General features: G+C 50.6%; 2 protein-coding genes across 2 annotated transcripts in view; one reads left to right on the top strand and one right to left on the bottom strand.

Moving 5' to 3' along the window:
- TBCD (tubulin folding cofactor D) overlaps nucleotides 1-23,796 on the top strand; it is a 148,720-nt gene that overhangs the window by 38,656 nt on the left and 86,268 nt on the right. Inside the window, 7 exon segments of the mRNA XM_005887772.3 lie at nucleotides 242-313; nucleotides 316-373; nucleotides 4,063-4,169; nucleotides 4,172-4,198; nucleotides 4,818-4,878; nucleotides 5,939-6,013; nucleotides 6,270-6,364. Of these exon segments, the coding sequence (XP_005887834.2) occupies nucleotides 242-313; nucleotides 316-373; nucleotides 4,063-4,169; nucleotides 4,172-4,198; nucleotides 4,818-4,878; nucleotides 5,939-6,013; nucleotides 6,270-6,364 (495 nt within the window).
- ZNF750 (zinc finger protein 750) lies at nucleotides 12,286-23,209 on the bottom strand. Its single transcript, XM_005887771.3, has 3 exons — nucleotides 22,937-23,209; nucleotides 15,792-17,409; nucleotides 12,286-15,654 (listed from the first exon to the last, which is right to left on the bottom strand). Exons 2-3 carry the CDS (start codon nucleotides 17,231-17,233, stop codon nucleotides 14,985-14,987), a joined length of 2,112 nt encoding a protein of 703 aa, XP_005887833.2. The 5' UTR covers nucleotides 17,234-17,409; nucleotides 22,937-23,209; the 3' UTR covers nucleotides 12,286-14,984.

Below are 23,796 nucleotides of genomic sequence, written 5' to 3'. Positions count from 1 at the left end.
CCACCTCTGAATGCCTGGTGGAGCAGGTCCGACTCCAGTGCGCTTAAGTGACATGAGGTGACGAGGTCTTAATGAAGCAGAGCTCAAGGGGCGCAGCGTTGATGTGGGCCTTCACGCTGACTTGGAGGAGGGGCCCGGGAAGTGTCTGGTTTTGATGTTGAGCATGTCAGGTGGGGTTGGTGGGTTTGGGAGATCACACAAACCTTTCCAGCAAACTGAGCAGGATGTTCTGTGTTCGCAGCTGCCACCGTTCTCCAGTGCCTGGACAGCTGCAGGCTCCCCGACAGCAACCAGACCTTGCTCCGGAAGCTCGGGTGAAGCTCGTGCAGCGGCTGGGCCTGACCTTCCTGAAGCCCCAGGTGGCCAAATGGAGGTTGGTAGACTGAGCAGTGACCATGCAGCCTGGGGTATCTGGAGGCTGGTGTGGGGCCCGGGGTTTCAGGCATCTGGGCCCAGTGGGCTAATTGATGTGTCCTCCTGCTTTCATTCCCCCGCCCCCAGTCTCAAGAGTGTTTCTGATTTTGAAAGGAACAGCTTTTTTCTTTGGATTATTTTCTGACTTCACATCTTCCAGGTAGAATTTTGAAGTGGGGCTGATGAGAGGGAAAGCTTGTCTCTTGTTCTGAAAGTGCCTATTCTAGTGTAGGGCAGCATCACTGATGGGTCACACCACAGGGGAAGCTCTATTCTGGTCATTTCAGTCTGGGTTTCAGGCTCACTCCTCAGGGTTTACTCAGAGAGAGCTGTCTCTGTCTGAGGATGGAAAAGATGTCTTAATGGTCCTAGTGGCTCCCATGGAAACAGCCTGTTCTATTGTGCTGGGGTACTACATTTTTAACAGTCTTCAGTATTTTTTTAAAAATTAATTAATATATTTTAATTGGAGGCTAATTACTTTACAGTATTGGAGTGGTTTTTGCCATACGTTGTCATGAGTCAGCCATGGGTGTACATCGGTTCCCCATCCTGAACCCCACTCCCACCCAGTCTTCAGTTTTATTTCAAGTATTAATATGTATGTTTTGGGAGGAATTATTTGATTATGAGGAATCATTGATTATGTTTTCAGTTATAGGGAATTGCAGAGAAGTGTGTTATATATTAGTGATGTTTTACTGAAATACCTTTTGAGTATTCTGCATACTGTAAGGATGTTCTGTAAACTTTATGAGACTAATGTTAGTGTCTGCTTTCCAGACGCTGTAAAAGGTTAACATTCTGTACTATGTTAGCGTTCCCCTGAGAAACAGAACCAGTGTGGGAGTGGGTGTGTGTGTATGTGTGTTAAGAGACACAAGGAATTGGTTCCTGGTTGTGAGTGTCCAGATCTGGTAGGCTTAGAGACTCAGGAGGAGCTGATGTTTCAGTCTGAGTCTGAAGGCAGGAAGAATCCCTCATTGAGGGGAGAGTGATCCAGTCTGTGGTCCCCAGGCCTTCACCAGGCTGGGCAAGGCCCACCACACTGGGGAGAGCAAGCTGCTCTACTCAGCCCACAAGGTAAATGTTGTCTCACCTAGAGTCACCCACAGAGGTGCACCCAGAATAATGTTTGAACAAATATCTGGGCCCTGTGACCCGGCCAGCTTGACACATTCAAGTGAACCACCACAAGTACTCTAAGCGTTTACTCGGGAAGGAGAGTAATTCAGCATCACAGTTACGTTGTTCAGGCTGTACCTCCCTGGACACTGAGTGTGATCGTTAAATGTGGACACTGAGTGTGATCGTTAAACGTGGTGGCTTCAGTCTTCCAGCCTGTTGTTTGCTTTCTGTCTCTTCCATCTTTTTTTTCATTTTATCCCCTCTGATGCACTTTCACGTTCTCTTGTAGATTCATTTCCTTTTTGGTTATCGTCCCCTTAGGAGTGCGTCTATCTGGCAGGCGGGTAACTGGCTGCACTGCCCCTCTTGCTATCTTGCTATCTGCCCGGGCCTGGTCCATTCCTCCCACTGGGATGCAGCCCTCGCTCCCGCAGCAGCTGCTGTGTCTTACGTGTGGCCTGTCGGTCCCTCCTGCTGGACCCACACTTCAGTGACTGCCCGGGTACCTCTGGACTCTGGCTCTTGGCCTCTTACCTGCTCTCTGATGGCGCGTCTGGATCTTAATGCGCCTCACAGTTGCCTGAGGATTCAGGAGACTTATGCAGAATTTGGGGTGCTTTCTCAGGTCCGCTTCCTCTAGTGTCTGTCCCCACTTAGTAGCCATCTCGTCACGATTTTTTTTTCTGCCCGTCAGGACAGTGGCTCTCTGCTTGGGCTCTACTTTGCTGTGCTGTGGTTTAGAAAGTTCCTCTGGGAGGAAGCAGAGGGGACAGTGGGTGCGCCCGAGGGCTTCTCTGCTGTGAGGGCTTGGAGCCTTGCCGTGGGTGTCTTGTGCCTGCCAGCAGTTGGTTTATGCACTTTGTCTGGATCTGTGGTTAAGGCGGGAGGGAGAGTCCGGTGGCAGCCTGTCTGGTCCCTGGTTGCTGGACAGTGATGAGGACTTTGCCTGTGAGGTGGTGAGCATGTCCTCACTGGAGGAGAACAGCGGCAGAGTCAACAGTCGTCACCACGTGCCTGCTGCTTGTTGGGTGCTTTATGACCACAGTCCTGTGGCGCTTGGTGACCTTCTCCCTGATTCAGTTACCTGTTGCTGCTCTGATTCTTTTGCGTTGTTTTCCCCAGACCAGGCAGTTGTCGGACACCCTCTGGGTGACCTGCAGTGTGGACTCAGTTCTGAATCTGTCTCCGTGGAGACAGCACCAGATCCCACAGATTAAGGGCTCAGTCCCCAAGACTGTCTCTTCCCCCCTCAACCCCTCCCCTCCTGGTTCCAAGTCCCAGTTGTCACCTGCGCTCCTGACAGCTGGGCTACAGGTTGGCGGTTCCCACTACCCCCTTGTTGGGTTTGATAATTTGCTAGAGTGGCTCACAGAACTCAGAAATATTTTATTTACGAGATGATTGGTTTGTTGCAAAAGGCTCAGGAATAGTCAAGTGGAAGAGATGCCGAGGGCAGGGCAGGGCAGGGCAGGGCTCAGGGAGAGGGCATGGGGCTTCCGTGGGTTTTACTGGAAGCCTCATTGCATAGTCAGGGCTGATTCCATCACTGGCCATTGGTGGTTGGTTGACCTTCCATCCTGGGAACTGCCCCACGGAATCTGAGGCCTCAAGGCCACAGCTAACAGCGTCCAGGTTGCCTCTATCTCCAAAGCCCCAGTTATCTCTTGCCGGACTTGGCCTTAGGCTACGGCCCCTGGTGGTCATGCTGTAGCTCCGCCTGTCACCATTTGTGCCCCAGGCCCTGTCCTGAGATGGAGCTGCCCCAGAGTCAGGCCCAAGCGTGCCTGCCGGCTTCCAGGAAGGGAGGCGGTGTTTGTGGGCCTCGCTCTGCACAGGCCCTGGTCTGTGCTTTGTGCGCATCCTCCCATCTGCCCTCACTTTACAGACAGGGAAACTGAGGCAACCGGAAGTTCAGGGACTGTGCAGTCAGACAGCTGAGCTGGCCTGTGCTGTGGGACCCTTCAGGGCGCCGTGGGAGATAATGCTGGTGACCTCAGTAGGTGGAGGAGGGGGGTGTGGTGGGCAGGAAGTAGTGAGAGCCATTCAGGAGGTGGGCTCTGGGAGCTGGAGAGGACCAGCTGTGGCCCCTGGGGTGCGGAAGGCAGGGCCTGGCCCAGGGGCGGGGGTGGGACTGCACTCAGCTGGGACCTGGAGGCGGAGCCTATGGAGATAGGGCCAAGGCCAGTGGGTTCGAACATGCCTTTCCTGCCATCTCAGTCACAGGCTTTCTTATTGTCAGGCTTTTATCATCTGCCTTTCTGCTAAGAAAGCTTTCTAACGCGTGAGGGTTTCTAAGTCCTCTAGAGGGTGAATCTGTGTTCTGAAGCTCAGATGAGGTGGTCATCTTTCTTTGACAGTCCATGCTGGCAACCGTTATTGCTCAGTTTCCTTCCTGTCCATCCTGTCCCTGGAAAGCACATGGAATTTTCACAGTGATGCTATTCATAAATTGCTGAATCAGTCGGGAGTTTCTAGCTCCAGGGTGTCCCAGTGGGTCTGAGGTTTGTTTGCTCCTTGCAGGTACCAGCGGGGCTGCCGCTCCTTGGCCGAGAGCTTACAGCATTCCATTCAGAATCCCAGAGAGCCCGTGACACAGGCTGAGACCCCCGACAGCGATGGACAGGATGACGCCCCGAGGAGGTGGAGAGTGTGATCGGTGAGTGCGGGCCGCCTCATCTCCACCTACAGGGCACCCAGTTCGACCTCCGGTCTTTGCAGGGCGGGAGGAGAGGCTGGGGGTTCCTGCACCCGCAGTCCCCCTTGCCCTCTGATGTGGCCCTAGATTGCTGTGGTCAGGGTGCCCCTGTGTGTACACCTCCACAGGCTCCGTCCTGCCTCTGCTCTCCAGCAGGGCCTCCACTGACCAGCCTGCAAGGCCCGTCGTGCTCACGAGGCCTCTGAGCAGCCTCTCCTAGTGGCTGACCGTTTCCAGGACCCGGTCCCCAGGAGAACTGCTCTCTGCAGCCTCCAGCAGACACTTGTTTTTTCTGGGCAGCCTCCCTCACTGGTGCTCTCTGCCCAGTGCCTGTGAGGATGGGTGGATGTACTTTTTAGGAGCTATGGCAGAAGTTGGTCTTAAATGATGATTTGAAAACACACAGGAGGAAATGTCCTTTTCTTATGATTAGACTTAAGGTTCTTCCTGTAATTCCCTTCATAGTGTTGTTTGGAGTGACGTGCAGGGTGGGTTACCTTAAAGCTGGGAACTGAGAGCTCAGCTTGAATTCCGAGTGCTTCCATGCGGCTCACAGACTGGCCTTCCTTTGTTCTTCCAGAGCAGCTGCTGGTTGGGCTGAAGGACAAGGACACGATCGTGCGGTGGTCTGCGGCCAAAGGGTAGGTGCCCAATTCAGGCCAGGGGTGGGCTGGGGGCTGGCAGCTTACTTCCCAGGTACTCACGGGTCTGCTGGGTCTTCTTAATCATGAAGAACTTCTTGTGGATTTTGATAGCTGTGAACAGCTCTGAGAGTTTTAAAAGGTAGACTGATTTTTTTTTTTCCTAATTTATATTTATTGCTTTATGTCCTAATTTTCAAGAACATTGCTGAGATTGGTCAGTGGCTCCTTCATTTTCTTGCATTTTTGGTTGGAGTGAGCCACATTTGCCTTTTGTTAACCTTCAGGTGTTCCTTTTCTTACTCGTCCATGTCCTCATCGCCATGACCCTCACTTCCTGCTCCCAGGGCCAGGGGTACACCCCTCACGTAGGAAGGGGTGCTGCACAGCCCCGCTTAATCCCAGAGTCTGGCATCTCCCCTCTGCTGCGCCTGAGGGAACAACCAGCAGAGGTGCCCAGGCCCACCCAGGTGGGCCAGAGGGACATGGGGGACAGAGTACAAAGGAAATGGTTACGGGGAAAAGTAAAATTGATGGAAGTGCTGGTGGGCCTCCCCCGAGAGTTCTGGGTTTCTGTGCCAACTAATTCACATAGCAAGCAGCAGGGAAAGGGGGCGCACATGGAGGCTTTTGGGTAACTTTGAAGCCCAGAGTCTTGTCTGCTTGGAATGTGATGGGCTGGGAGGGTGGGTCTTCCTGGGGTGCTCCTGGCCGGGACACAACCCAGGCAGGTGACCTTAGGGGAGCCAGCCCAGTTGGCATCCAGCATGGGGGTGGGACAGCCTGCCGGGCAGACCTTGGGGGCTGAGCTGGGACCCTTGACTGTCCGAGACAAACACGTGCCCAGTGGGCCCCCTTTGCCTGGGTCCCCCAGATATCTGTCCTGTGTTCATGTCAGTGTGATGGGCCCCCGATGGGGCAGCTGGCCTTTGTGGAACAGACTCAGCCACTTGGCCCTTCTCTGGCGGGAAGGACAGTCTCTCGGGATGTTCCTAGTGTAGCACGGGCTCTCGACGGGCTGGTGATGCTGACAGATGCTGACGCTGCTTTTCCTTTTCAGAATTGGTAGGATGGCCGGAAGACTGCCCAAAGAGCTGGCGGATGACGTGACCGGGTCGGTGCTGGACTGTTTCAGGTGTGTGGGGACATCACAGAGGGAGGTGTGTTTCTGGGGCATGTGAGGCTGACCCAGGACTTGGACTCTTTCTCTGGAGATCTGAACATGGCTGAACATGGCTGTCCAGTTGGTTTGGAGTACTTTACCTCGTTAGCTGACAAACTTACTAAGAGTTTTAATGATGCTTTCAGCCCAGTGGGTGGACGTGTGCTCTGGGTCCTGGGGGGGACAAGCTGGCACGGTGCTGGGGTCTCAGGCTCTCTTGTATTTTCAGTTTCCAGGAGACGGACAGTGCCTGGCATGGCGGGTGTCTGGCGCTGGCGGAACTGGGCAGACGAGGCCTGCTGCTCCCTTCCCGGCTCTCAGACGGTGAGTGTGAAGCTCAGTTTGTGTGTGCACCTTGTGGTGCTTCATCCAGCCCCGTCCTGGCGCGGCCCAGTCCCTGGCATGATGCGAGCATTGTGAGTGTTGCAGGAGAGAGCCTTTTAGGCCTGTGTCCTCAGGCTTCTTTCTCACGTAGGCCTTTCTGAGTCCCAGTGTCTCTTCTCCCTTCTGTGCAGTTTCAGTATCCTGTCGGTCCCAATTTGGAGGGTCGTGAGCTCTTGTGATGTCTGGGATTGTCTTGTCCCCCAGAACCAATTTCATCCTCGTGGGGGTGCTGTCGCCCATTAAGAATGTGTGCGTGGCCGTGGTTCTTCTCCTGCAGTGACATCATGGTTCCTGGGAGCAAGACTCATGCCAGTGAGGGGATGGGGCGGAAGCTGCTCAGTGGGTCTGAGCAGGGGGACAGCATGGTGGGTGCAGACGGACCACTGATTTCAAGGCCTGCGTGTCCTAGCTCTAGGACCCGGCCACATGGAGGTGCAGCCTGGGACCAAGGCCACAAGAAGCTTGTCTGTGGTGGGTGGGGATGTCCCTGGGAGCACCGGTGCCTGTGGATGGAAGGGCTGGATACCTGGGAGGGATGAAGAGGGGCCTTTGCTGGAGTGTCTCCACAGATGGCACGCGCCCTGGGGATGACGTCTGTGCAGAGAAGGTGCTGTCAGCAGCCAAGCGGTGGGCTTGTTGCAGGCGCTGGCTGTGCGCCCGGTGTTGTGAGGCACGTGCAGAGCTGCTCGACCCTTGATTTCTATGGGCTCTTTCAGCTTATTTTTGTAGCAGCTTTACTGAGATACAATTTATGTTAATATATTGTGAAGTTCACCCATTTAAAGAGTTCAGTAGTTTTTAGTATATTTACAGAGTTGTGCAACCACCATCATCTGAGTCTAATTTCATTGTTTCTCAGAGAAACTCCATACTCCGGAGAAGTCATTCCCCATTTTCCCTCAGCACCCCCAGTCCCAGGCAATCACTGATCTCTTTCTGTCTCTGTAACTGCCTTTTCTGGACACTTCGTGTAAATGGGATCTCCAGTGGTGGTCTTGGCATTGGCCTCTTTCACTCAGTGTAATGTTTTTAACCTTCAGCCCCGTTGTACCGTATAGTGGTAGTACTTCATTCCTTTTTGTGGCTGAATAATATTCCATGGTATGGCTGCACGTTTATTAATCTTCTCATAGGTGATGGACGTTTGGGTTTTCACCTTGGGCTAGTGTGGATAATGCTGCCCTGAACATTTGTGTACAAGTTTTGTGTGGCCACGTGATTTGAGTTCTCATACTCAAATCACTAGATGTAGACCTAGGAGTAGAATTGCTGGATCAATGCTAAATCTGTCTTCAACTTTTTGAGGAACTGCAAACTCTTCCAAGACAGTTGTACCATGCACCACCGCTTGACATTCCTACCAGCTGCGTATGAGGGTTCCAGTTTCCCCATCCTCTCCAACTCTGATGTTTCTCTGTTTTTTGTTTTTTTTTTTAATAGCCATCCTAGTGGGTGTAAAGTGGTGTCTTACTGTGGTTTTGATTTGCATCTCAACTGTGTTGAGCATCTTTTCATGTGCTTTTTGACCATTTGGATATGTTCATTGGAGAAATGTACGTTCAAGTACTTTGTTAATTTAAAAAATTGGGCTGTTTGTCTTTCTACTGTTATGAGTTCTTGATGGATATAAGCCTTTTATCAGATACATGATTTGTGGATATTCTGTCTCCTCTGTGGTTGTCTTGTCACTTTGCTGATGGAGTTTGATGCACTGAAGCTGTAAGTTTTGATTGACTTACCAGTTTTCTGTTTTGTTGCCTGTGCCCCTGGATTCATATCTAAGAAGTCGTTGCCTACCCCAAGGCCACGGAGATGTACTGCTGTACTTTTACTTACTCTTGTTCCACCCTAAGTGACTTACACATTTATTTGTGAAAACAGACGTGTGAGAGTGTGTGTGTGCACAAGGGTGTCACAGGTCAAGAGGAAGTCTGCCTCTGTGGTGCCAATTTCAGTTTAACTTGAAGGAGACCAGAGCCCTCACGGCTTCTCGTGCCTGAGGCCGGCTGGCACAGTGTCTTGTCTGTCATATATCATGACGTCAGCAGCCTCCACCAGCCGCAAGCAGCCAGAGTGAGAACGTAGAGTGCTGGATGAAGTGTATTGTTGTAGACAAATGTAGATGAAAAGTGTCAAGATGGGGCCAAAAAACTGTGAGACGTCACATGTGGTGAGTTGGCCTGTGGTCTTAGGTGCTGGCCGCCTCCTGCCTGTGGCGCCCTCCAGGTGAGCCACGCCTCTCCGCGACCTTTCGTGTGGCTGGTGGGTTGTGGAGCTGCGCTGTCTCCTGCCTCGGAGGGGTTGTGCAGGCAACTGCGGTCTTATCCTGGAGCAGGCTCCAGAGGTGATGGGCCTACACCACTCACTCTTCTTTAGCCCTTTCTCCTGCTCCTCAGACTGGGCCGTTTGAATTGCCCTGTCTTCAGGTTCTCTGATCCTTCCTTCTATCTGCTCAAACCTGCAGTTTGTTCTCCTTCCTCAGCTGAATTTTTCATTTCATTGACTATATTTTCAGTTCTAGAATTTCTCTGTGGTCTCTTTTACAGCCTGTCTCTGTATTGACACTCCATGTTTGTACAGACATTGTTCTCTTGTTTCCTTTAGCTCTTGGAGCATATTTGAGATAATTGATTGAGTCTGTGTCTTGTAAGACGCTGTCTGGCCTTCCTCAGAGGTGGTTTCTGTCAGTTTCTTTTTTTTTTCACTGTGACTGTACCATAGTTTTTTCTTTCTTTGTATGCCTTGTTACTTTTTTATTGAAAACTGGGCATTCTGACATATGATGTGGTAACTCTAGAAATCAAGTTCCACCTTGTCAGAGGTTTGCTGCTCTTGCTGTTGAAGATTGTTTAGTTGTCTCTTTATTCGTGACTTTTTTTTTTTTGCAATGACTTTATTCCTTGTTGTTTGGTCACTGAGGTCTCTTTTCTGTTGTTTTAGTGTATCGCCAGTGACCTAACAGAGGCTTCTTAGATGCTGAAATATAGTAGCCTCTCTGTTCACTAAGCACCCTGTTGGTTGACGCAGGTTTTTTTATTAGATTCCAGAGTGCTGAAAAGCTAGATTCTGTTTTTACCAGCTTACTGGTTTCCTTGGTAGAGGGACCAATTCGTGGAGCTCCCTATGGCCATATTCTGTCACATCATCCAAAAACCAGCATCTGAATAGCTTTCCAGTATTACTCTGGGTCTTCTGAGAAGATGTGTGGACACCAAGACAGAATTAAGTGTGCAAGTTATTTTATTAGGAAATGTAGGGAAGGCTGGCAGAGCCACCATCCAGCCCCAAGAGCTGCGAGGCTGGGGTGTGGGTGGCGGAGTCCTGGTGGGCCGTGTGGTCTCAGGAAGGGCTTCTACGGAAGTGGGGGTCCTCAAGCCAAAGTCAGCCTCAGATACATTCTCGGCTTCCTGGGATGGTCTAGGCATGGCTGCTGCCCTACCTCCTTGGTGGAGTGGCCATGGCGCCTAGGGTCAGCCTGTGCCTGTGGGTGAGTCCTGCCCTGGCCACAGCCTTCATGTGCAGAGTGCTGACCTCTCTTGTCTCCTTACTGCTCCCTCTCCATGGGCCTGTGTGCCTGGCTTTCCTTCTCCACTGCTCCTGACCTCTCCTAGCACTTTCTTGTTCTCCTGACGACTATGCGCTTTGCTGATTTTTAACCTTTGTGCAATCTTGAACATTCCAGCCTGTAAGAAAAGTGATGGCCATACCAAGACATCTCTGGCTTAGTGTGTGGAGTAGGGGTTGTGTTTTTCTGTATCAAAATGTTTTTCTCCTTGAGTGAAAGTGTGTGCGTACTTCATTTCATACTCACTCCTCTCCCTGTCTTGGGAGTGGGGGCATTTTGGTTGAAGATTAAACCAGGGGTAGAGGTAGATGCAAAGAAGGCAGTGGCACCCCACTCCAGTGTTTTGCCTAGAAAATCCCATGGACGGAGAAGCCTGGTGGGCTGCAGTCCACGGGGTCGCTAAGAGTTGGATACGACTGAGCGACTTCATTTCCACTTTTCACTTTCATGCATTGGCGAAGGACATGGCAACCCACTCCAGTGTTCTTGCCTGGAGAATCCCAGGGACGGTGGAGCCTGGTGGGCTGCCATCTATGGGGTCGCACAGAGTTGGACACAACTGAAGCAACTTAGCAGCAGCAGCAGCAGAGGTAGATGGCTGTGGGCTGCTGGTAAGACTGGTACAAAGCAGGTTGTCAGTACTTTTGTTTCTTCAATGTGAATACAAGGATCCTTTTTAGAAGTTATTTTCAGCTTTACCAGGATGTGTAGTTCACCAAACATACAGTTTACCTATTATAAGTGTCTGATTCAGTGGCTTTGGTTTGTTACATTATCTATTTTCAAAAAACATTTTAGAATATATATGACATCAGTTCAGTTATTAGCTCAGTTGCGTCTGACTCTTTGCGACCCCATGGACTGCAGCACACCAGGCCTCCCTGTCCATCACCAACTCCCAGAGTTTACCCAAACTCATCTCCATTGAGTCGGTGATGCCATCCAACCATATGTGACATAAAACTTGCCATATTAACTATTTTTAAGTGTACAGTTCAGTGGCATTAACTACATTTACGGTGTTGTATAACCATTATCATCACCATCTATTTCCAGATTTTTTTATGTTCCCAAACAGAAACCATGTCCCCTTAAAGCCTTAACCCCCCCTACCTCCCCTCCCCTCGGCCTCTGACACCCACACATCTGTCTGCCTCTGTGAGCTCACTGCCTTGGGGCCTCAGTAAGTGGGGTTGTGCAGGGCTGTCCTTTGTGTCCTACTTGCTTCATCTAGGATTCCCGGGTTAAGTTCGTTTTGTAGCTCATGCCCAAGTCTCATTCCTCTCTATGGCTGAGTGACAGCCCTCTGTGTGGGACGACCTGTTATTTATGTGTTCGTCTGTCAGTAGACATTTGGGTTATTTCTGTCTTTTTACCATTCTGAATAATGCTGCCATGAACACTGGGTGCCTGCATCTGTTGGAGTCCCGGTTTTCATTTCTTTTAGGTGTATGTCTAGGAGTGAAATTGCTGGTGCACATGGTAATTCTGTACTAAAATTTTTGAGGATTTACTGCTTTTTATACAGGAAGGTTAGAGACAGCTCTGGAGTTGGGTTATATGTGAATGAAAAAAGGTACTGTCATTGATAAATCAGCAAGACGGAGTTTTTTTTTGCTGTTGTTGCTAGGATCTAAGAACCCACTGTGCTTGTAAAGGTAGTTGCAGAGAGCCTGCATGGTTTCTGTGGCTGTATGTGTGCAGATGACGTTTTGGAGGAATTCCCTTAGGCGGGTTAATTTCATGGGGCTGCAGGCACATGTGGCTCCCCCGTGAAAATCTGCAGGCAGCGCTGGGGCTCCCTGGCTTGTGTGTTTGCAGGGCTCTAAACAGTCATTAACTGTCTCTGTTTCTTCTTGTTGTCATTTAAGATGGTGGTGGACATTCTTGGGTGAGCTTAGAATCTTTGGGCCCCCAAAATGGAAGTTTTATGTTCTTGCCTGTAAAGCACGAGGTGAGAGCTTATCTCCAGGGCCCGAGGCTTTGGGCCCCAAGCCTAGAACAGCTTCTGACGCTCTGCTTCCTGCAGGGTGCGGACTTGCTGGAAAGCAGGGGTCCCCTGTTTTTGGTCTTTGTAAGCATATTGGTATACAGAAACACAAGAGCCCAGGCTTGCCCGGGAAGGCTGTGCGTGTGTGCGTTGGTTTCAGGTCACAACAGCACACGTGTTGGATTGGTGGTGTGGGGCAGGGACTCACAGGCCATCCTTGATGATTTATAACGATTTTTATCAGCAGCTTCCTATTTACCTTAAAAGAATCAAGACCAGCTCTACATCCCTGTTGTGGGTTGGTGGTATTCAGTCGCTAAGCTGCGTCTGACTCTTTGAGACCCCATGAAGCACACCAGGCTTCCCTGTCCTTCACTATCTCCTGGAGCTTGCTCAGACTCATGTCCATTGAGTCAGTGATGCCATCCAACCATCTCATCCTCTGTCATTCCCTTCTCCTCCTGCCCTCAATCTTTCCCACCATCAGGGTCTTTTCCAATGAGTTGGCTCTTTGCATCAGATGGCTAAAGTATTGGAGTATGTGAGTTGGTATCAGTGGTTTTATATAAATCTAACTTGCTGGAAAGCCGGTTGTTTGCCATACTGAATAGTGTTTTGTTTTTTTAATAAGGAGTATTTTAAAAATTATTTTTATTTTATTTTTATTTTTGGCAACACTGGGTCTCCATTGCTACCCATGAACTTTTCTCTAGTTGTGGCAGGCAGGGGCTACTCTCTCATTGCAACACACGGACTTCACATTGCAGTGGCTTCTCTTATTGCGGAGCACGGGCTCCAGGGCTCATGGGCTTCAGTAGTTGCAGTGTGTGGGCTCTAGAAAGCAGGCTTAGTAGTTGTGGTGATGGGTTTAGTTGCCCCGCAGCACATGGGCTCTTCCTGGACCAGGGATCAAACCTGCGTCTTCTTAATGGGCAGGTGGAGTCTTAACCCTTGATCCTCAGGGAAGTCCTTGTTATTTAAAACAACTTTCTTGTAAAAACTGTTTGGCTGTACCAGGTCTTAGTTCCAGCATGTGGGATCTAGTTCCCTGACCCAGAGATTGAACCCCGGCCTCCTGCCTCGGGAGCAGAGCCTTAACCACTGGACCACCAGGGAAGTCCCATGAATGCTGTCGTTTTAACACAGCTACTGCATCACTGCCTGGGATGTGTCTGGTGGGATCCAGACATCGTGATGCCTTGGAGTACACCATACTCCATCTAAAATGCAGGGACTTTATCCTTCGTCTCCTTGAGCTTGTATTTCCATTTACTTCTCCCAGAGGATTTTTTCCTAATGTAACATGTTTCTGTGCTTGAGAATCTTCTATTGATCTCTCTGTCAAGTGTCTTCAGCACGAGGATGTCTGTGAACGCAGACATCAGCTCTTCACATTTTGTTCTACCAAAAGATACTAATTGCTTAAGAAGTTTTCTAGATTGAGTTTTTACAGAATTAGTTATTAGTATAATCTTGATCAAAACAACTGAAAATAATATCTTATTGAAATGCAACTATCAACCAGATGGATTTTTAGTTCAGGCTGTCTTTCTGTGGTATGAATCCGCCTGCCAGTACAGGAGATGCGGATTTGATCACTGGATTGGATAGATCTCTTGGAGAAGGAAATGGCAACCCACTCTTGTATTCTTGCCTGGGAAATCCATGGACAGAGGAGCCTGGCAGGCTACAGTCCATGAGTTTGCGAGAGTTGGACACGACTTAGTGACTAAACAGTCTTTCGGTGAATAGTGCTTATATCTAAAACAAGGCAACTTTTTATTTAAAGCTTGTAAGTTTTTGGCTTAAGTGCTGAGAAGCCTTGTTGTGCGTGCTTGTCACTGGGAACGGCTCGTTCTCATTGGATGGCTCTATTGGGACTGCCCCTGTGTTGGTCAGAGTTGCGTTGAAACCTCCCGTCTTGTGGAGGGAGCTCACTCAGTCCAGTCAGCTTAGCTCCATGCCACCGTTTCCAGGCCCTTTCTTGACCCCCTCTCCCCACACCTTATGCTTTTGAGAGGCACCCTCTGGACAGTGGGGAATGGCCCTTGTGAAGGGTGAGGGGCCCTGTGGCTGTTTAGGCGGCGGCTTAGGAAACTGAGGCCCTGGATGTTTGGTCTCCACAGGTACCCCAGGCACGTGCCCTCACCCAGGCTTGATGACCCCTGGTGCACAGCAGACGCACGCGCACCCTCACATGCTCGCTGAGGCATCCCCACCTCAGCTTTAATTGCTGTTGCCTCCATTCTTTTTCTTTTTCATTGAGTTTATTTATTGTGGCAAAATATAACACAGCATTTATGCTTATCTTCTTTTTACGTAACCTTGAATTTTCCCTATGAGTTTATTGGAGAATTAGCAACATATACATCATTTTAGGAAGTGGAAAACCAGCCGAATGTGTCAGAAGATGCACTGTAATGTAGTGAAGACCGAGCACGTGGAGACTGGCTTCCCCGCAACGCGTTCTTCCGGGTGGAAATAAATTACTTGTATAAATAGCCTCTTGCTGTCTGTGATTCAGTCATAACAAACAGCATTTTTACATATAGCACTGTAATGCTAGTACCGGAAATGTCTTTTCCTGGCATTTTTTTCCCCCCAGTAATTGTTCTTTACTTGGAAATACATAGTAGACATAATAGAAAAACAATTAAAAATAAGAAAAGTATTTTTAAAGAGAGTTCCTCTAAGATGCTAACACTTAAAAGTTGCCTTTCGGTCCTGTGCGTTTCATTTGACAATTTGCATCAGGTCCTAAAGTGTGAATCATTCAAATGTTTTACAGCCAGAAGCAGAAGCACCTTTTAACGTTTATGCTTAATATTTACAAAACTGAATTGAGTTGCAGTTTTATCTTTTTTTTCCCCCTATTTTGTGAAGAAGACAACTGAGTTGTCAAAATGACCAGACGAGAAAAGTGAGGGCCAGGTGGGGGTTTGCTGCTGTCTTGCCTACATTGCAAGTCGTCTTGTGGCTGCAGCTCTGGCCGCCCGGGAGCGGCTCTAAGACACCCGAGTTCTCTTCCGGAGTGTGAACACTCTGGCTGTGTCACTGGGCTTTGCCTTCTTGGATCCCTGCTGGCCCTTCCCCACCTCCCTGGGGCTCGTCCTCTTTTGCCCTTTGGGTCTGAGGTCGCACTGAGCCTCCTGGCTTTCTGGGGCCCTGGGGGTGGGTGCATCTGGCCGGCAGGTGGGCTCCTGGGCCGCGGGCTCGACATTCCCCGGGCTGTAGGCTGCCAGTTGGCAGAGGGCCACGGCCGCCGTCTGCTTCTGCTCATCGCTGTCAGCTGCACGTATATCCTGGGCCTTCCCAGTGGGGCTGGGCACCGGGGCCTCCACAGAGCTGGGGTCAGGCCCGTCCCCAGAACTTGCAGGTTCCCTCTGCTGAGTTGGAGAGGGGGTGGGGGCAGCGGCGGGCTCGGCTCCTCGAGGCGGGCTGCACACAGAGGGCCTTGAGGTCAGGGCGTTGCAGGGGTCCTTCACTGAGAGGTTGAGGGGCGCGTCCTGCGGCTCCACGAATCCTCCATGGGCAGGGCTGCACGTGGCAGCCGGCTCAGCCTCTGGTTTCGTGGACAGGTTCAGCGGGGCCGCCCTGGAGCCGTCCTCTGGGCTGGAGGGGGCGGCCTCCAGGCTCCCCAGCTGAGTTGGAGCATCTGTGCTCAAGGCCTCGAGGCTGGAAGAGACACAGAGGGCGTCACAGGGACCTTGCTAAGGGACCCTGCCCACAGGGAGTTTGGGCAACTGCCATCCCCTCTGACTGAGCCCAACCAGAGACATTACTTCAGAGGTTTGGAAAATGGACTCGCTTACCTTTTCGGAGATGCCGCTCTGTTTTCTGGGGCCTGGGAATGTGGGTGCTCCGTGTTCTTCTTGATGGGCTTGAAGGCTGCGAGGCCCTGTTCAGGTGGTGGGATCCTTCCTGGGGCACTGGACGCGGGCGCATCTGAGAGGCCGCACAGGCCAGCGCACGGCTGGCTTGTCTGTGTGAAGTTGGTGGGACTCGGCCTTCCCGGGGAGCCTGTGGCCGCGCTGCCCGCGCGTGGGCTCATTTTGGTCCCTTCCGTGTCCCTTTGCCCATCTTTGGAAGGTTCTTTAGCCTCGGGAGTCGGACTCTGCTTCTCCAACTCTGTGTGTTTTTTGTGGGAGTTGGAGGAGTTTAACTTGGAGGGACTCAAGGCCTGGTAACCCAGGGCAGCTTCTTCCAGTAGATGTGAGCTTTGGTCCCGTGAAATGCCAGCCACGGGTGGGAGTCTGAGGCCGTAGGAGGAGAATGCAGACTCGGGTCTGTAAAATCCGTAAGGAATTGGCAGGCTGGAGTGATACTGCTGGAAGAATCTGTAGTGGTCGTATGTGGATGGAGCCGGGTTCAGGTGCTTAGGGATGGGCCCTGGGTGAGGCAGGAAGTGTCTTTGGTCTTGGGCCCCGTAGACAGACAGCAGGGGGCTGTCACACTCGGGCGAGTTCCCTGCGAGTAGATAGGGTGAGTAGATGGTGGCCAGTCCATGCTCCGTGTAAAAATGAGGCGGGTACTCCGTGATGCTGGGGTGCACATACGGGGAAGTGGCGCCAAAGCCCTTTGTGGATGGGATTTTATGTGGGAACTCAGGTGTGAGGAAAGGTGAGCCAGCTCTCCAGGGGTAGCCGGGGGCGTGGAAGGCAGACTTGGTGTGGAAGGAGGAGGCTTTGGCAGGGGCGTGGGTCAGGGCCAGCGCTTCAGGAGTTTCCGTGAGCTCCTGCCCTTTGAGTCTGTGCTCCCCCACTGGAACGAATGCTGAAGGCCGGACAGCTCCTTCCAGAACAGGCTGGGTGCCCACGGCAGCTTCTGGGGCTGGGCTTGGGGGTGCTGCTTCCTTGTGGGGAGTGGGCTTCTGTCCGAGGCACCTGTGGGGCCCGCGTGCGTGCAGGTCCAGGTTTTCCTTGATGTCGTCCTTGGCGAGGCTGTGTTGGAGCTTGGCATCCAGGTGTGAGAGCCCGCTTGGGACTGGCTTGGAAGAGGTGGGCTTCACCACAGGGTCGGGCTGATTGGTTTGCTTAGGGTCCGAAGAGTTTGGTTTGGAGCACTTGGGAACGCGATCTTGTTCGGACACTAAAGTGATGGAGTTTTTACAAAGACCGTATTTCATGTGGTTGAAAAGATGTGATTTTTCATTGCAAGTAAAGGGACACTGGAAACACTTGTACTTGAACGGCTTTCCTGGGGGCCTGGGGATGTAATGTGGCTTTTTTGGTTTTCGCTCTTTGAGAAGGCTCATTTTCCTTCTGTGATTTGGCGTCTGAGCCCTGCTGGCTCCTGTGTAGTTCAGCCTTGTTTTTAAGGAAGCAGGTCACCGTTTCTCCTTTGCTTTCCTTTCTGAGCGCTTCTACTTGAAGCCGGCTTCACGGGCTGTGGGTGTGACCAGGGAAGTCTTGCTCATTTGGGGACCAGGAGCTGAAATGGAGGAGCAGAGCTTTAGTGTCAGGATGTTGGCTAACAGGCTAATGAAGAACCAGCCTGAGCTCCCTGGCTCATGGAGGAGGAGAAGCAAAGGCCCCCCCCAGGTGATGTAACTGCTGAAGGAGGGGCAGGTATGAGACGGGCATCAGCCGCCCCTCTACGATGCCCCAGGTGCCACCCCCACAGTGCTTTCTGTTACCGTAGGGGAAGTGTGGTTGCAGGAGGGTTTAGTGGCGTTTCACAGAATACCTGTAACTCTTTGGGTTTTGGGAACCTTTAACCTGTGATCTGAGGCCTCATGTGTCAGGAAGGTTGTGCACCCAGCTGACCGAGTGACTATTGAGATCCCGCCCCCGTCTGTGTGCCTGGGGTTTCTGGACAAGTCCTGTTACCTGGACCAAGTGCTGAGCTCCAATGCGACCTGAGAAAGCCTGGGCTCACGCGTGCCTGTGACATTCACACTTGTGCTCACTGAGAGCAAGGCGAGTGTGATTGTAACATTCAGTCTATCTGTCCTATTTAATCACAGTGTTCTGTTCTACGAGGGAATATTTAAAAGTGAAGAACAAGTAAAAATGCGACATCCCCTCCCAGGCAACCCCCCGCCCGCTTCTAAATTCACAAATGAAAAGTCAGCTTTCTGAGTAGTGTTTGTGTTGGCCAGCATACAAACATAAGTGCTGTGTTTATGTTGATTTGAATGATATTAAGATGTGATGAGCCTGTGAGTAAGCAGTTGTCCTCATGTGGTTTCGCCTTCCACTGCCCACCTCGGGTAGTAGCCCATCCCTGCCTGTTCTGGCCTTACCAGAAGGCAGAAAAGCTTAGCAGCCCTCCTGGCAAGAGGAAACCAGAGTGAGTGGTGCCTAATTTTAGAAATGATTGGATTCTGGGAGGAACGCAGCCCAGCCTTTAACCTGTAGAAGGGGCCTCTAGATTTCTTCCCCAGGGTCCTCCTGTCCCTGCCCACCCCCCAAGCTTAATCTCCCGAATTTCCTTCAGAGGCTGCTCTGCACACCCCTGGGCTCTCACTCTGCTTTATAAACTGAAGCTGAGAACAAAAGACGTGAGGTCTGGGAGGATCTCGGCAGGGCCGGGTGCGGCTGCGTGTCCAGGACCAGCCCATGGGGTGACTGTGTCTTAGAGAAAGCCTGTGGGTGGGGAGAGCTGGGGGCGGTGGTGGTGAGGAATCAAGGCCGGCACTTTAATTTGCATAAAAGAGTGTCGAAAGGACTTAGCTTCTCAATATTTTTAAACACTTTAAAAAATAAACTTATAAAGGAAATAAGTTGCAACTGCAGTTTTAAGGAATGAGTAAATATGGTTAGTTCTGAGCCTTGTGAAATTGCTTGTATAAAGCATCACCTTCTAGACATCGGGTTGGTTAAAACACTGAGCTGGAAAGCAGCCCTTTAAAAATAGAGAAATATGCATGGGAAATCTAAGAGACTTGTTTTCACAGAATAAAGCGTAGCTACCCTCTGTGCCGTCTCACACATTGAAGATGAGGTAATGGGTAGTTTGCGAGAGGAGGGCTTAAGTGGAGGGAATGGGATTTTAATTTCACTTGGATATCTTCTTTAAAAAAAAAAACTCTGATCTTACTCTTAGCAGACTGGTTCCTCTGCTTATTATTTTCATATTTCTTAAAAACACAAAGAACCACTCTTCCCCCCAACAAGCTGCCTCTGTTAACCTGTTTTATTGTCCCATCCCCTTGAAAACGTGTTTCTGAGAAGTGGTTTGGGTGGCCTGCTGACTTCTGTCATGGGGACGGTTTCTGGAGAGCAGGTTTGCTCGGGTGCATAGTTTGGACGAGAAACTAGATTTTTGGCTGCCCCCTAATTGGAGAGGTGGGTTCCTCAGGCCGTCTTTGGGGTGTTCATTGGTAGGGTACCAGGTGGGCAGCGGCCAGCCCGGCGGCACCTGGTGCCTGACTCTCGCCCGTGTTCCTCCTCTCCCCCTGGGAACAATTGCGGGAACTACACGCAGTATGAAAGCCCAGCTTGGTTAAACATGTGGTCACAGCTTTGCGTCTTCCTAATTTCCCCTTTTATTAAGGGAAAATGCGAAATAGTTTACGAGTTCAGTCCATACCTTGTGGGGCAGGTGTGCCCTGGGCTATAAAAGCATTATTTCCTGCCTCCCGTCAGGAAGCTATTCCAGCCAGCTTGGGGCCAGCCTGATAAGTCAGGGCAACCTGTGCTGGCACGTCCCATTATGCTCCCTGATTCTGAAGGCGTGAGAACCTCTGCAAGTCAGGTTCCCATGATTGTATAGGATATGTTATGGCAGAGATCTGAAAACTGATGATTTCATCACTAGCTGGAAGCACGGTGATCAAAATGATGACAGTTGCAAAACGTTTCATCAAGTGTGATCCCGAGAGTCCTGGTGGTACCAGGAGTGAACACAGACACACACCTGCTGCACCAGCCCGGACCCGCGAGCCCAAACCAGCTGAAAACCCCTCGGGTTTAAGATGACGATGGTGTTAGCTTTAAAAGCACTATTGTTTGATGTTGCTCATACTTTGAGGCCAAAATATAAAATAAGCTCATTTTGGTTAAGTTTTCTCAAAGGTTTATAGGAGATCTGTTGTATGTAAGTTTTCACAGCATTACTCAAAATAATAGTTTGGGAATTAATTGCTCCTATGTTAACATGTACTTTTTTCAGTCAGATGATCTTGTGCCCGCAGTTTTGGTCTGAACCTTTTGTTCTTTGGTCGGCTATCTTAGAAGGACAGTGAACAGGTTTTCAGGGGATGGTTTCCTTGGTGCCAATGTTCTGGGAGATGAGAGTATTCCAGGGCGCAACTGTTGGAAGGCGAGCCTGGATGGAGTCACAGGGGCAGCAGTTTTAGTAACTTTGAGTAAAGTGACCTCTCCAGGGTTGCACAATTCACTAATTAAAACAAGGGAGTGCAGCTGCTTCAGACGCTGATGGAGACGAGCTAGTTCACTAGGTTATAAAAATGCAATCATGTCAGAGAAATAAACGGGGTAAGATTGAGGCTTCTGTAAGCTTCCAAAGGGGACAGCCTCTAGGAAGATGATGTCAGTCCGTGGGTTCTCTCTTGCCCAGGTGAAGTTTACAGGGTGAGAAGCTAAAGCTGAGTGCCCAGGACTTCGTCAGTCTGGCCATCCGCAGAAACAGGGTTTACCCATCTCTGGTCAGTTTATATCTGCCAGACCTGGTGCAGGCTGGCAGCGGGGTGGGGATGGGGGAAAGAAAGGGTGTTGTTGCCAAAACAATATAATCCAGAATTTAAGTTTGTAAATAGGAAGTTTAGATTAGCAATCAGAGGTGAAGTTTTTTCTGAAGGGGATAAGATGGGTGTTTCACTGTCCTTGTCCTGGGAAAGCTGGTACAATCTAGGGCTGGGGGGACCATACAGGGAGAGGTTAACAAACCAGGGTCCGCGGTTTGGCTTTCCTGGGAGAACTGCAACGTTAGCATGTTAGTTGAAAATGCAGATGTTAGCCTAGTCCTAGAAGGTTATTTGTGGGACAGCGTCTTTCACCCTTCTTACAGCTCTCATTGGGTCAGCAGGAGGCGTGGGGAGCCCTGCATGTTAGGTCAGGGTGCTGTCCTCGAATGCGGGAGGGGGTCCCCGCCTGCCTTCCTGCCTGCGAGCAGCTGTTGGCGTGAGGCCTGCCCTCAGTTGTGCCCTCAGCGAGTCGGGTCCCACCCTGAGGGGTGTGGGTAGGGAGCAGGGCCACAGGGACACCGTGGCCCCTGGCCCGAGCCCACTCTGTTTCAAAACACCCTCCCGTGACCCCTCACGTGCCGCCACCCCTGCCCACGTCCCACCTGGAAACCGGGGAGCCGGCTGCGGCGTCCCCTCCCACAGGCCTGGGCAGCTGGATGGTGCTGCCCACATAGTGCGCTGAGCCACCTGTGGTTTCGTGTCCACGGGGCTTTGTCTGCCTGTTTCGGAAGCACTGAGGTGCCATTGCACGTCTCTGAATAGCCTCCTAAGTGTGGACAAGTGTCTCCATAGTTGCCAGTCGTTAGGGTGATAGTGAGTGGCCAGTATGTTTAACAATTTTCAAGAGAGTCTGAACTCCGAAAAATAGGCAAGAGAAAGATGTTTTTGAACTTTGATAGGACACAATAGAGGTAATTACAGCTTAACTTTATGGGGCATTGCTGTGACGTGCCGGGTAGCTATGCGTGTCATGCGTACTAACCTCTGCACTGGAAGAATCTTCCACCCTCCCCGGTGGTGTCCAGCTGCCTGGCAGGGAGCCTCGCCAGGTAGCGCGTTCTGAAGGGCATGCTATAATTACGATATTGTGATGTGGCATTATTGCATAACTCAAGGACACGCCATTGTCGCCTACCCACTGGGGTGTCGCAAGAACGAGATTTGTGAGTTTTACTCCCAATTGAGCTTTTCCAGTGATTAACCACCACTCCCTCCCAGACTTTCAGTTCTTTAAAATGAAGGATAAACATGAGGGCAACCATGACCTAGGGTAAAAGATAGTTTTCTGGAATATAGTTTGGAGAAATGGATCCAGGAAGACAACCAGGGGCTCTTTCTGGTTTCAGCCAGAGACCCTGGGTTACAGACAGTGTTCAGCAGTGAACACACAGCTTTAACATTTGGGACACCTCCCTAGAGCCAGAGCCCCAAACTGCCCGCCTCCTCCTTAAAGCACCGGGTTAAAGCATTGGAAGGATTTGGCTGATACAAAATAAAAATCAGGATAACAGGTAGACAGGTTTTCATTACTTTAAGTCTGATGTTGGCCAGTCTGACCAATAATTTGATCAGTAATTGTTTTCATGCAAATTTATGAGAAACTTTTTTAAGAGTAAGAAAATTCCCTTTTTGTATGTACAGAGATCCTTTTTAGTTAAGATGTTTTTTGTTTTCTTGGTAAGCTTATGTCAAAACAGCACTTATTTTAAACTCCAAAAGGTTTGAATTTTTTTTCCTCTTTAATTTTTAATTTAAAATTTTTGGAGAGAGAATACATTCACAAAGTTTGGAATTCAAAAAGCGTGAACGACAGCACAGTAAAAAAAAAAAATCTCACTCCCACCTCTGCTCCCCAGGTCTCTTCCCCAGGGACTACCAGTGTTAATCATTTTTTTAATCTAAAAGGTTGTAAAATTAAATTACAAATTAAGATCTGCAACTATCTATATATATGTGTGGTCCTTTTATGTTGAAACTTGTGAATTTTTTAAGGTGAAGAACAGATAAGCATAACATCAAATTGAGTTTGGGTTTAAAGTTGTTGAATTTTATGGTAGAATTGAGAACTTCGCATCCAAATAAACTCGTTTATACTCTTAGAATAAAGTGTAAGCCTTATTAAAAGTTTTGTAATAATGGTCTCCTTTCCAGCAGTGCACCTGCTGGGTCCTGAGTAATCCGCAGAGAAAAGACCAGGGCAGAGAGACTCTGGGCAGGTGATTCACTGAGCAGATAGTTTTAAGGTATATCTGAGAGGAGTTTTGAAAGAAAACTTGCGTTTGAGAAGAAGAAATAGTAGGTACTTACCAGAGGTGGGGAGGTAGAAGCTGTGGCTGCCGGGCCGGAGCAGGACCTGTTCTCACGCTCGCTCTCGCTGAAACTGGAGCCGGCTGTTCCAGTGGGAGGGATTTAATGTAGGAGTCGAGCCCTCGGGGCGTAGAGATGCACCTGATATTCCTCCCGCCCGCAGCTACGATTCATGTGTTTGCACCCACCAAGCCGGCCAGCCAGCGCCACCTCCATGCCTCACGGCAGCTCCCTGCCCGGGTTTCCTGAGTGCCAGGGTAGTGCCGCCTGGCTCTTTGTGAACTCGGGGGTTGCACACATTCGAGGTGAGGGTAGAGGCCTCCCAGGGGAGCTGTAGTGTGTGCAGGCGGCGGCAGCCAATGCTGACATTTAGCCTGAAATGCATCTCTTCTAACGGATGCCGACAGCCCCAGTGTCCTCCCCGTGAGGGTTTGACGGAACCTTTGTCACCCTCCACCCCGGGGACTGGGAGACCTGCCCGGGTCCTCCTGGAGAGCCGGAGGGGGGCCGCCTGGGCTGCCGTGGGGACCTGCCGGTGCACGCCCAGGACCGGCCCTGAGCGAGGCTGTCCTGCTGCCTGGCTGTGTGCTGCTGTTGGGAACGGCCTCCACGCCTTTCCTTGCTCCCCCTTGTTTTCTCTCCAGATGATTAAGACACTTAGTTTGTGATCCGGGGCACCCCCACTCCCCTCCAGCTGCTTGCTGTTGAGTCACTGGCTGCCTCCATGCTCTCCTGGAGGCCGCACGTGGTGCAGGTGTGGGGACGTGGAAACGGGTGTGCGCGGCGTGGCTGCCAGGGTGGGCCTACCAGCCCAGATGCTGTTTTAGTGTTTTCTTTTTAGGCTTAAGATTTTACTTGGC

Source organism: Bos mutus, chromosome 19 (genome assembly GCF_027580195.1).
Source record: "Bos mutus isolate GX-2022 chromosome 19, NWIPB_WYAK_1.1, whole genome shotgun sequence".
Taxonomy (NCBI): domain Eukaryota; kingdom Metazoa; phylum Chordata; class Mammalia; order Artiodactyla; family Bovidae; genus Bos; species Bos mutus.
Note: the sequence above shows the minus strand (reverse complement) of the source record. Positions and strands in the feature narration are given on the sequence as shown.

Excerpts from the sequence above, each read along its gene's own strand:
- ZNF750 (XM_005887771.3), bottom strand. The coding sequence starts at position 17,233 with ATGAGCCTTCTCAAAGAGCGAAAACCAAAAAAGCCACATTACATCCCC. Across the intron at positions 15,655-15,791 it reads AGAGCGGCATCTCCGAAAAG|CCTCGAGGCCTTGAGCACAG; the intron begins GTAAGCGAGTCC and ends TGTCTCTTCCAG.